Here is a 16,192-nt window from a genome sequence, read left to right on the forward strand (position 1 = left end):
TTGCAGAAAAGGGGACGCCAAGTCAGCTGCCACATGCTTTGCCGCGCTTTCTCCTAACAGCCTTGTTGTCCCCCTTCACATTACCTTCTCCTGCATAATCCAGCCCATATGTTGTTTTCCAAGACCCTTTGTGCCTGTGCTTGTTAGTGGTCGATGACTGACTGGGATGAGACAGAGAAGACAGTGCTTGTGTCACACAGACACACTGTCAGATAATCTGTTGAATGCCTTCACTAACATACAGAGGAGGAACATACATTTCAAGTTCTTGATTATTCCACATCTTTTAAATGTTTGGCAACACAGATTTCTTCTCAGGGGCCGCGTCTGAGTTTGATGGCAATACCCTAAGTCACAGTGAGGGCAAGCACGAGGAAGGAAATACGGTGAGCAGACACAGCATGGTGCTTATACCAGCCCACCTCCCCCCAGAACACTGACAGGCAGGACAGAGATCTGGATGCCAAGAGTCTTTCGCCAGCGCTTGCTTTTGACCTTTATTCTGCAACCAGCATCACCTATTGAAGGAGGGAGGTTACACATCCTGCTTTTTACCATCCTCCTTTAGCCCCTTTCTTCTTCTTCTGTTGCTGTTTCTTCTTGGTAGCTGGGGCACCAGCTGGTTTTTGGTGCCGGGGAGGGATGACGTTACTTGTGGCCGATACAGCTGCAGCGCTGCCGGGCCGAGGGGAGGTAGGTGGGCTGCTGGCAGTCCTACTGGCATCCCTGCAGGGAAGATGAGAGAAAGAGGTATCACATGTGCTCACAACCACCTGCAAGATGTGGCAGTACTGCAGGAAGCTGACAGCAAAAAAAATAGCAGCTGCCCCATAAGACAGCATTAGGTAGTGTTATGTATGGGAGGGCACTCACGCAAGGAGATCTTAAATAAGCTTCAACATATATAGAATGCTGATGGATGATGGGAACATGTCTGAAAGGGCAGGCAATCCCCTTCTAACTGATGTTCACTAGACAGCGTAAGTCCTCAACACTGAAAGCAAAGCTAAGTTTTGAACAGACACAGGACAGCTCACACAACACATGGGAAGCCTTTCAGGCCCCCACGCTCAGGCAGTACAAACCCAACATACTTTCTCTCTCCTTAAACACAAAGGCATGTTTGTGCCAGCTCTCCTTGCAAACACTGCTCAAGCCAACAGTGCCACAAAAGGCTTTTCATGCTTCTGTTTTGAGACGGCTGCATAAAGAGAAACTATCAGACAGCACTGGCAATTCCCTGTGTTGCTATTATTTTAGAAGTACTTCCTTCTCTCAGATGCTAGTAAGTCACCATCTTGCTGTCAGGCCTCATACACAATGGTAAACCCTGATTCCAGCTTGAATAGAGTCAGCTTAGAAGGAAATAGAGTGTTTTCCAAAATCATGGCTAATTGCTCTCCAGCTGGCAAAAGACTTGAAAGCAAATAGCTTGAGAGAAAGCATGCAAAATCAATCTCATCATCAAAGCTAAAAAAGCACACTGAAAGACTATGGGCATTTTATTTGCACCCTGGCACCTTCAAGCACAACTATAATATAATTTTGGGTTTCAGTAACCTATAGGGATCTTCAGGAAGAACAGATGGTAGAAGGTTCCAGTGGCAAGGTACAGTTTCACTTGTGCTACCCACAGCTGGCATGACAAGAGGCACAGAAAAGCAGCACAAACCCAGCCCTCCCAGCCACCCAGGAGCGATTCCCCACACCAAACCCTGCAAAATGGGTACTTACAGTTCAGAGGAGCCAGCTGTGGTTGAACCCTGAGTCCCCTTGCCAACCTGATCCTTCTTCTTGCCCTTCTTCCGTCCACGATAGTAGGAACGCTCTCGCATTGGAAGCCACCGCTCAGGGTCGGGAGTCACCTTGGGGTCATAGTTCTTAGGCAGCTTTCCTGCAGAACATGCAGTGCCGGCACATGAGAGTCGGGTCAACGCACTAGAGAGGCATCACCAATGGATACACGTGGGGGGTGGGGTGGGGGGTGGGGGTGGGGGGTGGGGGTGGGGGGGGTGGGCGGGGCAAAGAGCCCAGCAACCCGCATCAGCCTATCTGGGTGTTGCTCTCACTTCGATGGAAAAATGCCCCATCCAAACAAGCTATCATGAAGATCTAGGTTCACAGGGACCCAGTCCCAGCAAGGGCTCCTGCTCCTGGGAAGCTGAAGGGTGGCTATTTGAAGAAACAATCTGGCTAGCTCTCTGGAGCTGTGCCCTGTCAACAGCTAGGAAATGCAACTTACCCTTCTTTTTTTTCTTCTTCTTCTTCATATCCCCTTGGCTGAAAAGCAAGAAGGGAAACAGCCACTGTGACACAGCAGACAAGTCAACAAAAAATAGCTCTGGAAGAAGCTAAACCATTCTCATCTTTCTCAAACCTTGGTCTGCTGCTACCTGAAGCTCCTTGCAGTTAAAACAGCGGTCTCCCTTTCCACCAGTCTCCCGTCAACAGCAATGCCCCCACCACACCAGGTGTAGTTCTTGTGGCAGCCCAAAAAGTGACTGCACCAGAGCTACAGCAGCCTGATTTACCCTTGCTCCTTCTGCTGGTTGTCTCCAGTGAGCTTCCCAGCTTTCTTCCGAACATAGGTTGCTCCATGGGAGTTTTCCAGCGCATCAACATCTACTTTCAGTGACAGGGTGTCCGAGGAAGGCAAGTGTTTGCTAAGACTGCAAGGGGCAAGTTCAGGAATGCAAACTAGCAAGCAAAAAGATAATCATCCAGGTTTGTCCAGATACCAACAGACAACTTCAGCTTGAACAGATCTGGCCTGTAAGCAATGCAGACACCAGGCAGACCTACAAGCCTAGTTCTGTCTCTCTCACCAGCTTCCCACACAAACTGGGATGAGCTGCTTAATTGCCATCTGCCTCATTTTTCCCTCCTTTGATACAGGGACAGAAGCAGCAACCACCTCTGAAACCTGCACAGGGTGGCAAAAGCAGTATATGAACCTGGTATTTTGGGTCAGTGAGAGCTTATTTTATCAGGCACTTTTTTTTTTTTTTTATCCTGCATTACTACCACAGGTTTAAGATTCCAACACAACAGACTGGGAAGAGCTCCTATTTTGGTTCCACCTAGTCTTAAGTTACTAATTCTCAGAGAGAAGGAGGCCAAAGACAAAATGATCCTGGGATCCCACAGTAATCAAGGCAATTAGGGAAATAATCTAGCTCCAGACAACTTGACCTGGATATATAGCTGTTCTGGAGATGTTCCTTGCCTTTCTTCAGGTGAGAGTGAGTCTGTATTCCCCGCACAGCAGAAATCCAAGGGAGCAATGTCCAAACATCTCTTTCTTTGCTCTTATACCACCATCAAAAGGATACACTTTAGCTTTTTCAGGGTCTACCAGGGAGTAGGCAGAGATGAGCTGTGCCAGAGTATGCACATCTTTTGGGTTTTGCCTTTGTAGGGGGGGAAAGAAAAAAAAAATGAAAAGGACCAAGTTACCAAGGTACACACTCATCCCAAAGGCTGGTATCACCATGCAGTGCTTGCTGCTGCAGCATAGCTGCTATCTGTGGAGACAGGCATGTCAAGTCCATGGTCTCCTCCAGAGCACTAAACATCACTGGTGTGGACAAAAAGAGGTGCAGACATCTCCACAGTATCATGAAGCAGGCAATGTGTCCTGGTTTCAGCTAGGATAGTTAATTTTCTTAGTAACTGGTGCAGTGGTGTGTTTTGGATTTGGAGTGAAAATAATGTTCATAGCACACAGATTTTTTAGTTGTTGCTAAGTACTATTTATACTAATTCAAGGACTTTCCAGTTTCTCAGGCTTTGCTAGCAAGAGGTCTGAAGGGGCACAAGAAATTGGGAGGGGACGCAGCCAGAACAGCAGACCCGAACAAACCAAAGGGATACTCCATACCATAGAACATCATGCTGAGTATATAAAGCTGGGGGAATAAGAAGGAGGAAGGGGGACATCTGGAGCCATGATGTTTGTCTTCCCAAGTCACCATTACGCGTGATGGAGCCCTGCCTTCCTGGGGATGGCTGAACACCTGCCTGCCCATGGGGAGTGGGGAATGAATCCCTTGTTCTGCTCTGCTTGCACAGCTTTTGCTTTACCTATTAAACTGCCTTTATCTCAACCCACATGCTTTCTCACTTTTACTTTTCTAATTCTCTCCCCCACCCCACTTGGGAGAGTGAGCAAGCAGCTGTGTGGTGCTTAGTCACTGGCTGGGGTTAAACCATGACACAATAAAAGACAAAAATCTCTCAGTTCATAATAGCAAAAGCAAGTCAGCAATCCCCCAGAAAAGATTCCATCAAGTGCGTAACAAAAACTAAAACCTAGACATCCACAGTTCATGTAGCACTACAAAAAACGATGCATCCCAGTCTCCAAAACAACCTTCACTGCACACAAGAGGTTTCTGGGACAAGTCAAGCAGGGTTTCAAGTGAACATTAGCTATAGATCAAATTAATTCTCCTTCCAAAATATGGCTTTTCATTGCAAAAATGCCCCTGTGCAAAATCAACTCTAAAGGACAGTTACCAGTCAACCAACCAGTCAACATCAACACACACAGTCAAGACACTGTCTCACTCCAGAGAGCTCCCTGTTCAGCAACCACCCAACTCACTTCCAGAGCTCCTCCAAGTCGCTGATTGCTTCCTTCTTCCTGCCGTGCTTTAGTTTGAAGTTGGCAGCTTCCCTTATCAGTGACAAATGGACAGGAGACTTTGGCTGAAAGACACAGCAGCCACCATTAGCTCCTCATTATCACAGCATGGAGCCCAGCTCTAGCTGGCTTTAATGCCCAAGACCTGACCAAGGAGAACTGAGTTAGCATCCTGTCACACAGAAAGGACACCACCTTTGTACTCTAGGATGTGAGGCAGAACTGCATGGCACAAGGCAGCCTGCTGCTCCACAACACTTTCTTATCAGGAAGAGGGCCTGATTGCTACCTTTGGGCACCCACAGCCACCACTCTCCCCATCTGACAGGTGTTGCACAGCTTATCTAAAATAAAACGAACGCTCACAAAACAGGAGCCAACAGGTCTCTAAAACCCCAACTGGATGAGCCGCTGGGGCTAAGCATAAACAGGAGAAGCTGAGCTGGACCAGCTAGAAAAAAACTGAGACAAATCCTTGCACGTTAACTCCTCTGGTTTTACTTGCCTGGAATTGCTGATACCACTGGATAGCCTGTGTGAAGACCTCAATTGCACTGTCAATGTCCTCTTCGTGACTGTACATAGTCACCAACGCAGACACCTGCAAACATTCAAGAGCTGCTTACAGCACATCTTCAAACAAGCCATCTATAGCCAGAGAGTCAGCAGTTAACTGACGGGATTTCCTAAAAGTATTGTTAATGTAAGCCTCCTGCTCTGTCCCTAAAAACCAGCTGTGCTAACAGGCAGGATACCCAGGTGATACCTTCCTACCCAGGTCACTCCCAAAGAAATGACCCCAACAATCCTCCTCCTACGGTACAACCTTAAGACTGCATTCACGGAAAGAACCTCCTTGTCTTGGCACTTTCTTTGCTTGCCACTGGACAGTTTTGTTAGAAACCCCTTTTCTTCCCACATTCTCTATCCTAAGAGCCACAAAAAAAGAAATTGGCACTGAAGAGACGATACAGACACCACCTGTTTGTCTACATCCCAGTCACAACCAGAGGTGACTCAAGGCAAAGAGCTGGTGTTGCTGACTGCCCCTATAAATTACTTTGACCATTCACACTTGCAATTGGAACAGATCTACAACTATCAGCCTCCACACAAAAGGCTTATACAGTACATGAGCATTTTCAAGGTCATCAAACATGAATACCGTATGAGGACATGTGTGCAGATCGGGCTGATGCTGTGGGGATGGAACACACGGCACTTTCTCCCCAATATCTGTTGTTCTAAAGCTGCTTCAAGAACATCCCAAAAGTACATACCAGGGAAGCAGCTCCAGTCATGTTATGCAAGTAAATCCAGGCAACACGCAGGTCTAAGGGACTGTGAGAGAGTGGGAACATAGCCAGAGAGCATCTCTGCTGACAGGCAGAGTACATCTCTGCTGACAGGCAGAGTACTTCTGTGGCTAAGTTCAGGCCACCTGATGCAAGTTATAATCCCACCTTTGTCCAAAACAAGGAAGATGGGCTCAAAATCCCTGCAAACACTCAGTTCAAGTGAAAACCACAGGGAAGAGGCAACAAGGAGCGGGCAGTACAAAGCTGTGCTACAAGGGAAAAACCTCACACAGTTCAGACTGAGTTTTGCTTACCATACCAGGCTTGTGCTGCAGTTCTTCTATGCTCCTCAGGATCATGCAGGCTTTGGTTACACTGCCTATAAGAGAGACCAGAGGAATATGCTCTGAATGGTGTGGTAACACTTCACCCCGCCAGTAAACTTCCAGCCAAAGGTAAACAATGGGGACATAACAGTCCCCTTCTCAGAACACCTCCCCCTTTCCCAGGAATAAAGGGCAGGCCTCCACACAAAGGACTCTTCCACCCTTGCCACATCCTGCAAGGGTTCAGAAGCAAGCTTTTGCAGGCAGGGTCTTCTCTTCCAAGAGCAACTCTGCCATCTGACTGTACACAGGAATGGTACCATCAGAGAGCCCCCACTGCTCCCAAGACCCTCCTGCTCCAGAACAGATTTAGCCCTATTACTCACAAAGACTGTGTGCCAGAGACCTGTGGAGCATGGACATCCAGACATTAAGCCGTGAGCACATTCTGCCATAGCCATATATATAGAATACCTGACTGAAAGCATCTCTGCTCGCCCCCTGTCACAACTGTAACTGCAGCAAAGATCACCCTAAAGCCTGTTTTTCTCATCCCTTGTACCATTATCACGTGCAAACATCTTGCAACAATGGAGGACACTGGATACCTTGAGCAATTTTTAGCTGGGCCATCGTCAGCTTGATCTCAGCTGCACTGGCAGGGTGCTGGTCTGCAAAGTCCTGAGAGACAGAAGAAAGAATTCAACATGTGTGTGGGTACCAGGTTGCTGCTCTGCTGAATCATATCTCAAGCTCAGTCACAGCAAACCGGCAACAGCCAAAGGAAGCTTTCCAGCACTGGCAGGCTTCAGCACACAGCAGAAGGTTCCAAAGTGTACCAGTGGCCCATCATCCTCTCAGATTTCTGTCCCAGGCCACTCACTCCCTCCAAAACAGAGACTGTTGCAAAGCACTTGCAAGCAGGGCAGCAGAGCCCACTGCTTACCCTAGAAGTCTACTACAGCTTCCCAAGCCTAAAAATCAAGAGGTGCAAGGGAACTATTTCCCCTTAAAAGCAGCATCGTTCAGTTGGGTATAAATGCTTTCCAGCAGCGTTAAACCAAACCAAAATAAGCACAGTCAGATACCCTGCAAAATTTAAACCAGACAAAAACTAAAGGATACAGCAAAGGAGACCACAAAGCACAAGTTTAAATAGAGCTTGGCCAACTTTCTCTGAACCTACCTGCAGAAGCCCTACAGCCTTTGCATGCTGCTTCTCGCGACACAGTTGGGCTGCCTGGATAAGCACAGGGAGCAGATGCTCAGGACTCTGTGACTGCAGGCTTGCTGACAGCTTGCGGCACTGATCTGCCTGAGAAGTGGGAAGAGAGAACACATTTTTCTTAACCTCTGCAAGCACCTAATGCAAGGCTAACATACCAGTTTTATCTAAGATGTTATTGATGGCTTCCCTGAAATGCATACACAGAACAAGACAAGTCCTCTTGGCGGCACTTCAGATGCATCTAAGAACCCCACACAGCCCTTCTGTCTCTAGTCATCTCCACACCACCCTCCCTACAGCAACACTCAAGTCACTACACAATAAGCTGGCTGTTCTTTTAGGGATAATTTTTTTTTCTCCTCACTTATGTGCCTAAAACAAGTTGTCTTATCTTCTGACACAGAACAGCTGCATATTCATTTTTGCCTAGCCAAACTCCTGTGGAGTACATCTGTAGCTATTTACTGCAGATCAGTTTCGCCCACCTGGTTAGTGTACATTGCCAGCAAAGCTTTGTTGAATTCAATCGCCTGAAGCTGTTTCTTAGAAAGTTTATGCTCAACACCTTCTGCATTGGTCAGCTTCACCTTCTTCTTTGAGTCAAAAACATTTTGGTCCTGGGGAAATGACACATCATTAGAAGATTTCACTACATTCCTTGAAGAAGAAAAGGTCTCTGGGTCTGCAAATTAACTACTCTTTAGGAAAGAGTCTTTCCTAGTTATTTCCCTTCTCTAGACAGAAGCAGAGAAGCAAGCTGAGTAACCCCCTTGAAAGCAGCAAGGTAATTCTATACCTTGTTAATGGTGATGATGTTATTCGCAATGACAGCAAGGAGTCCTACATCTGTTGGCCTGCAGGTAAGAAAAGTAGAAAGCACATCGTTATTAAGCAGTGGTCTTTCTACAAATGCAAGACTGAGCATTTGTTTTAGAAAAGCCCTTACTTCAACTTGATTATTTGATTGTAGAGCTGTAGAGCATCCTCTGTACGACCCTGCAGTTGCATGATATAAGCCATCTGACCATGAATAATGGCCAGTTCAGCCTCAATGTCTTCCTCTGTCACATCCTGAAAGCAAATCAAGGCAAAAAGAAATGAAGCTGCCATCTCACCTCTCTTCCCCTGGCTTCAGCATTCTGCTAGCAACCATCTATGAGCTATCCTGGGCAGTATTAGCAGCAAGGTATCCCAGCTACTACAGGTGAAGGCTGTAACCACAGCACAAACACAAGCATATCTGGGTTAAACCAGGAGAAAAGAAAGCTTCACCTGCTCCTGCAAGAATCTGAAGATACCCTTAATTTGTGCACTGAATCTGCCCCTCTGCTTGAACCAACAACCGTGATTACAAATTTCCTGTTTCCCACCACCCACCCAGCGTGTTCATCCTCAGCAGGGGTGGGTCACAGGGAGGTTTCGAATGACCTGTACCCCTCCTGCCCGCACCAGCACAGGCAACTGTGCAAGGCACACAGCAGCAATCAGTTTGCAGCATTAGCTCCCCTTCTGCAAACAGCCATGGCTGCTGCCCCAGCCTCACAAGCTGGAACCAGCAGCAGTAGCAGGTCTTGCAGGGTAACCCTGCACCGCAGCTTCGGCTATCCTCTGGCTATCTGCAGTACACTTTATGAGAGCACCCTCGTTCATGCTGGTGCAAAGCGAGCACTTTCCAGAACAACATCAAGAACTTACAGAATCTTCTGACAGCGATTGGCGACACAGGTCTAGAAGGAAAACCAAATTGAAGAACACAATTCAGAAGGCTTTAGGGCAAAAAACTGCCTAGAAGCATGGGGGACCATATACTTTTTTTTATGTATCCCTGAAACTTCTGCAGCATTACAAAGGCACATCAGACTACAAGACTGATTAGGGATGGGACTGAGCCTGAGCAAGATGACTAGATGATGCAGAAGAAATACTAAATGCACAGGAGATACTGTCTCTCCCAGAGCTGCCTTCTGGGAATGGAGTCACACACTCATTTTCCACCCCTGAGCAAATTTCCTTAAACCTAGCTCCTCATCTTTTCCATAGGGATCACTCAGCTGCAACTGCACTCACCATCTTAGGAGTTATTTTAAGTGCTGCAAAACTGCAATACTCACATTACACCACCCTTTACGGAGCAGCAATTCCATCACTTTTCTGTACACACACCAGCCACTTAACTTTCCCATATACCTCACCGTAACATCACTTGCTTTGCTCTCCAAAGGACTATTATCACATATAGGCTCAAATTACACATGCTTAATAAACCAGTTATATGGGAAAGCTGCTATTCTACCATCAAAATCGGGACAACAGACTGACCTATATACCTGCAAGAGCAATTAGATCAGAAAGAAACTAATTCTTCCTAATTCTCCTCCCCAGCCTTTTTTTTTTTTTTTTGCCTTTTTTTTTTTAAACACATACAAAATCCCCCTTTCACCTCGTAGGAAAAAAATCCTCTTTACAAAAAGGTTCATTTATTGGCTTATACTAATTTCATATCTAATTCAGACCATGAAGTTGTTGGGTTTTTTTTATAGTGTATGTTTACATATATACATATACTAAAAAACCAGACATTAGAATAGGTGAAACATTTCATGCTTATGAGAACAGACCACACTCATGTCTACTTCCTACTTCAAAAAACTGCTTAAAGGCACTGAACACCAACCAGGGGGCTGTAACAGAGTTAGGAGACTCTACGTGCTGCATGGCTCTGGAAAAGAGCTGCAGAGGAACGCTTCTACAGAAACACCAGTTCTGTCAGGAAACATCGGGAAAGCTACAACAAAAACTGACCAGCAGCAGGATTTAAGTTTTCAGAATCTCTTTCCCTCTAAGTAAGTTTGTCTATAGAGAACAAGTAACTACTTCTACCACACAAAGCTTCCCTCTCACCTCACCATGTTTTTACCTTCTGCTTTCTGTAGTTTTTTCATTGCTTCATTCAACTTTCCTTGCCCAATCAATGCACATGCACTGTTATAACACAGCTCGTAGGTAGCTTCTCGAAGGCCCAAATCCTCCTAGCATGAAAAGCAAATGTAATACTGAATAAACACCAATTGATCTAGACAGATTTAACAGGCAACGGACACAAACTACAGTTTTCATGTACATTCAAACTAGTCCTTGCAAAATACAATCAGAGGCAATTTTAAAAGGGCACACACCTGGCAAATAAGTCACAGTGCAAAGGATCTTCCCTCACACTGTACAAAGTCAGAGGCAACTGACAAGGCATGAATGACACTCAAGCCTGAACTTGGGGACTACTCAGGCTGCTGGAAGAAGGCAGGTAAGGACCACTACTCTAGAGAACTAGAAAGTGGATCCACAACACTGAATAGAAAGCTGAGAATGCTGTGCACACCCCTCCAAAGACAAAGACTTCTGAAAAAATGAAAACATTACAGTCTGCACTGTTCATTAATAAAAATATTCCCAAGCACAGCTAGGTAATCCGGCCAGTTAACTTTACCCTGGGCAAGAGGGTAATGAGACAGGGGGAAACGCTAGTCATCACAGGTGTTCTGCCTAACGCAGGCTCAGAGAGATGTACTTGTGCTCTGCTTTGACATCTAATAATATGAGTCTACTAGAGATCAAGTGATGTGTAAGTGTAACTCATGAACAATAACAACATTTATTCCTCCATACAAGAAAAGCACTAGGTGATCTTCAATACGCTCAGAAGTCATTAAGAGACATGAACACATTTCTATTCTGTTAAATATCTATGATTCCATACCCTTTATTCGTTGGCTCTCACTCCTACACACATACACACACACACTTACTTACTGGCATCACCTTCTCCCACGTGCTTTGTGCTGCCACAACAGCAGAGAGGTTGGTTTTTCTCTCTTCCTCATACTCATCCTGAGAGTTGCGGATGAGATCCCTGTATGCAGCCAGACAATCATCATAACGCTCCAACCTGTACAACTGAGAAGGGAAAGGGATTAGCTTCAGAATAGTATTTCCCTGTGTACACTAGTAACTACAGCCCCCTTACTCCCTCCCCGTGAACTGGGGACAGGGGACCATCATATGTTTTCAGCTGACAGAACTAAAATTTTGCATCTACTTTTAAGGGCAAACTCTACAGATATTTGTACAAGGACTCAAGCAATGACACCAGACACCTGCACAGAAACAGCACAGTTCTTACTCCTAAAATAGCTTCTTCAAAAGCAGCAGTTTACACAGTTTTGCCTTCAAACAGCCTTTTTCCAGATCACTTCACATCTCTGTGAGAGGTATTAAAGGAATGGTCTTTCATGCAGCTAAAAGACGACAGCCAGTTCTTCACAAAACTGTGCTGATTAACCAGGGAGAACCAGAGAAGAAACAGAACTTCTTTTCTGCTTCCCTCCCAACACCCAAGATGTCAGGTCCCACAAACCATTCCTGGACAAGTACCTAATGCAGGCAAATGGCTCAACCACAAATAAATCTCATCAGCTCTCTTCCATCCCCCATGAGCCAGATTACTATTATCAGGCCAGACCCAGGAAGGGAGAGGGAGTCACAAATGTACTGCTTTGGTTCAGTGGCAGTAAGATGACAACTCTGTCTCTAGCAACAGGTGACTGAAGCTCAACAGAAGCTGGACCAGTTGGGAACTGCACCTCTTCTTACCTTCAAAGCAGAGAAGGAAATTCTGTCCCCACACTTGCCCTACATTAGAAGGGGGACAAGGCATCCAGCATATAAAACTCCCACCAGGAAGAAAAGCTTGTAATTACCACTTGTCCATAAAGCTCCTTCAGTTTGTCTGTCTGCTGGCTGGCACTCTGAATGGTCTTGAGAGCATTTTCAATACGATTCAACCTGTATTCACAGTAGGCCTTCTCAAAGGCAATAATGTCACTGCAAAGACAAGACAAAGGCTGACAGCACGCCCTGTAGTCTTCATTCAAAGCATTCACCCACTTGAACACACTTGCTTAAGCAGCCCTTACTACTCACCGCTACATAACCAGAGCCAAACACCAGAGGTGAGAGCACATGATCCCAGATTACTGAATTATGTATCTGCCCAGCACTGAAAATACATTACATCTGCTTTGTGTTCAACAGAGAAGGAATATCAAAACTTCACCTAAAACAAGAGGTTCCTTTTGTCTGGTGTTTCCAGACACACGGCATTTCAAATCCGTCCCTCCAAGCCCACCCTGCCCTCCTACTTACTATGCAAATCGCATGCTTAAGGATAGAACAATACTAAACTTCATTATATGACTCCTTTTTAAGGAGAAAGCATAACATTACAGAAAAAGAATGGTTACTGCAAACTTTCGAAGACAACTGCCTCACACAGAGAAAGGAAATTGTATAAAACACAGTCCCTCTTATAGTTTGATACTAAGCCAATGGTAACATTAACCTATTTTGAAATATCAGTGCAGGAGAAGTGCAGCAAAAGGGTTTGTTGATGTTAACATAAAATTGGCTTCAAAGCAAGCTCACACCAGCAGGGAAGCTTTATCAAATGAGCAGAGCCTTGAATACTATGTTCCACCTACACCGCAAGTTACCACTTAAGCCAAAAGAAAATTAATCAGTGATTCCCTTAGTTCACGACTGCTGCCACTTGTCACCGGCTATTTCTTTGCCTATTTACAATTATCTCAGTCCAGCTGAGTATTAAGGGAGTCTGAAAAGAAATGAATGGCATTAAGAATTAAAGCAAAGCAGTGGGCCAGCCTCAGTACGGGACAGGACAACTTCAAGACAGAGCAAGAACCACCACTTTCCCTGCTCTGCAAGATACACAGACAGACACACGGCAGAGCAAAGCTAAAGAAATTCTAGAGAACTCTGAAGCCAGTTGAATTTAGAGAAATTACTCCTACTCCTCACCATCTACTAAAAAAACAAGCTAAGAAACTTGTAAGCGTTGACCTACAGCTCAGTCAGATGGCAACATACATGCTGCAACTACTCTTTCAGGTTTCAGAAAGCAGTTGTGGCCCTAATGGGACCCCTGGCATTAGAAGTGCTCTGTCCACAAGCATATACACTTGTGTTTTACCTCAGGTCTCTTCCAGCTCCCTCTCAGCACAGCATGTAAGCTGGAGCCACTTCCCCACCTTTTGTCTGACACGTGTACGAAAGAAAAGTACTGGTACATAATAACTAGGTAAAAGAAATTCGCTCTTCTAGAAGAGGCATTACTCCCTGTCGCTCCAGGAAATAATGGATTTGTGAATAAGGTAATTACATTTTATAGAGCTGTGAACAAAAATGAGGGTGTATTTCATCACACTGATACTAGAAAGTCCTTAATAGAACCAGTATCTGAAATACAAAAATTTTGTTGCCAGGCAGTTCTTAGGTAGCAGTTTTCATCCTAGTCATTGCACAAAGAGCACCTTTTTTAGGAAGAAAATTAGATTCTGCTTAAATGACACAAATAGGAAGCCTGACCTGTTCCCAGACACAAGTGGTCTCCAAGGTCCTGATTTTGCGAACGTACACAAAGGGCTTGCATCACCCCAAAAGCTAAGCAGTACCTTCAGACTGTTGAAGAAAGGACCCCAAGGAGCAGCATGATGAGACAGACAAGCAAAGCTAACAGCTCTTACTGCCACTGGCAAGGGCTTTTTCCTTCTCTCTTCACTCCCTGTGAGACCCGTCTTCTTCCCTTGTACCAGCTATGGTGTTCAACCACGTCAATGAGCAGAATCAGCTCATGAAGGTGGCTGAAAACTAGATTAGAAACAATCCCTTCAACAGTAACAGCAAGATATTAGACTCTCTCAGACTCATCCAGACCACCTCTCACACCTTGAATAAATCAATGTTTCACTGAGAAGCCCAATCCCAAGGGCTGTGAGCACCTCCTGCTCTTTATTTTGCTGCCTATTAGTCCCTACCACTGAAGCTGCAGCAGCTTCTCAAGGACTTGCTGTTTCATATTTCGTGGAGTACAGCAAAACACAACTCACCTGGTTAACACTTTAGTGTGGGTGTTTATTACACTGAGGGCTTCCTTGAAGTTCCCGTTCTGGATAAGACACACTACTTTACACTGAAGTGCAGTCACATCGTCTTTGTTGATCTGCAGTACTGGAGGGAAAATCAGTTTCAACACAATGCTCTAACTCATTATTAGTCACACTATGGGTCCATAAGAGCCATATGCTTTTACAGTTGCAAAAACCCATCACAGAGAGCTGTCACGTCAATTTAAAATGGTCCTGGTATGGGTTGCTTTGGCTCAGATCATGAAACAAATTCTGTCAGGATAAAGAATCCAGTATAAATACTAAACTAACCCAAAGTGACCACTGTGCTAACATGCCTGGAGCAGAGCTGCACCAAAGGAGCTGTACACAGCGGAACAAACCTTTCACTGGCATTTCACTTCCAAGCAGAGAACACAGTGCCAAAGCCTGAGTGCCACGTAAAGCGTATGCAGGAAGAAAAACACCTGATATAGAAGAACAGCATGGCTCTAGACAGGCACCCACTTTATATGCCTTCTGCCAGTGGAAGACAGTGAGGGAGAAGAACTAACGAGAGAGAAATATGTTTTGGTGGTTTGATTTGTTCATGTGATCCCAACTCTCAGATGCGCTGGAACAGGAGAGGAGCCCCTACTCCCTACAAATGGCAAAGACAGAACTTTAAGCCATAACATGCCCTCTATTGCAGTCCCATTTTGGATGCCAAACTATCAAAGCAAAACATCTCAGTGTGGACTCCCACACTCGAGCACGTTATCGCTCCCGACTCTACTGGTCCATACACACACCACTACTCCTCTAGTTCCCAGGGGAAAAGCTCTTCCTCCTACGCTCAAAACTGAAGGAAAACCCAGGAGTAGCTCGGAAGGCTTGGCCCACAGCAAGGGCTGCGGGATGCAACAGAAGCCACCGATGGTCCCGGGGCAGGAGCAGGGCCTGGGGGGCTGCCCTGCTCGGCTCCCCCACCCGCTTCTGCCTCCCCCCCCCCAGCCCAGGAAAGCCTCGGGAAGCGCGCCGGGCCGCCGCCGGGACCCGCAACCCTGCTCCCGGGCCCGGCACGGAACCCACAGGCGGCAACCGGAGCGCAGCCGTGTCCCCGCCGCCCTGCCCCCGTGCTAGGTCAAGCCCGCCCGGGCAGAGACCGCGGGGAGCGGCGCCCCGGGAGAGATGTGAGGCGGGGAGGGCGGGGGCGGGACACGGGCGCCCGGCCCGCAGGCCGCCTTCTCCCGGCGGTGCGCGACCCCGCGGCGCGGCAGGGCCCGGCCCGACGCGGCGGCGGGGGGCGGCACTCCTGTACTCACTCACTTTTGTTAACGGACTTGAGCGCGCGGGCGAAGTCGCCGTTCTGGCCGCAGCGGTTCACCTCGCTCCACAGCGCCGCCGCGGCCCCCGCGCCGCCGGCCGCCGCCGCTGCTGCCGCCATCTTGGAACGGGGTGGAGAAACACGCCGGGGGGCGGGGCCGGCGGCTGCCCCGGAAGCGGAAGTGCCGCGCGCACGGGCCGCCACGTCGCGGCGCCTGCGGGCCTCCTGCGGTTCCGCGGCGGGCCCCGGCCCGGCCCCTCAGCCGCCCCCCCCCCGGCCTCCCGAGCGCGGCCGGTACCGGGGGCCCGCCCGCGGGGCTGGTGCACGGCCGCGTCCGCCGCCGCGCTCAGCCTCTGCCCTGGTACGTCCGGCAGCGCGCGTGCGGTTTGGCTTCGTGAAAACATTGCGCGCA

At 47.2% G+C, this 16,192-nt stretch overlaps 1 protein-coding gene across 1 annotated transcript; it reads right to left on the reverse strand.

Moving 5' to 3' along the window:
• Positions 1 to 469: 469 nt before the first annotated feature.
• Positions 470 to 15,963, reverse strand: SRP72 (signal recognition particle 72). Its single transcript, XM_056336999.1, has 19 exons — positions 15,783 to 15,963; positions 14,457 to 14,577; positions 12,252 to 12,375; positions 11,305 to 11,448; positions 10,415 to 10,526; positions 9,193 to 9,224; positions 8,444 to 8,568; positions 8,294 to 8,351; positions 7,983 to 8,114; positions 7,456 to 7,584; positions 6,878 to 6,950; positions 6,258 to 6,322; positions 5,151 to 5,246; positions 4,607 to 4,710; positions 3,333 to 3,410; positions 2,532 to 2,669; positions 2,243 to 2,280; positions 1,735 to 1,894; positions 470 to 726 (listed from the first exon to the last, which is right to left on the reverse strand). Exons 1-19 carry the CDS (start codon positions 15,898 to 15,900, stop codon positions 552 to 554), a joined length of 2,022 nt encoding a protein of 673 aa, XP_056192974.1. The 5' UTR covers positions 15,901 to 15,963; the 3' UTR covers positions 470 to 551.
• Between the last annotated feature and the right edge of the window lie 229 nt (positions 15,964 to 16,192).

Source organism: Falco biarmicus, chromosome 1 (genome assembly GCF_023638135.1).
Source record: "Falco biarmicus isolate bFalBia1 chromosome 1, bFalBia1.pri, whole genome shotgun sequence".
Classification (NCBI taxonomy): domain Eukaryota; kingdom Metazoa; phylum Chordata; class Aves; order Falconiformes; family Falconidae; genus Falco; species Falco biarmicus.

Bases quoted from the DNA above. Each gene is read 5' to 3' on its own strand.
- SRP72 (XM_056336999.1), bottom strand. From the start codon at position 15,900: ATGGCGGCAGCAGCGGCGGCGGCCGGCGGCGCGGGGGCCGCGGCGGCG. The intron at 12,376-14,456 runs GTGAGTTGTGTT...TTGTCTTTGCAG, and splicing joins CACACTAAAGTGTTAACCAG to TGACATTATTGCCTTTGAGA. The intron at 727-1,734 runs GTAAGTACCCAT...TCTTCCCTGCAG, and splicing joins ACAGCTGGCTCCTCTGAACT to GGATGCCAGTAGGACTGCCA.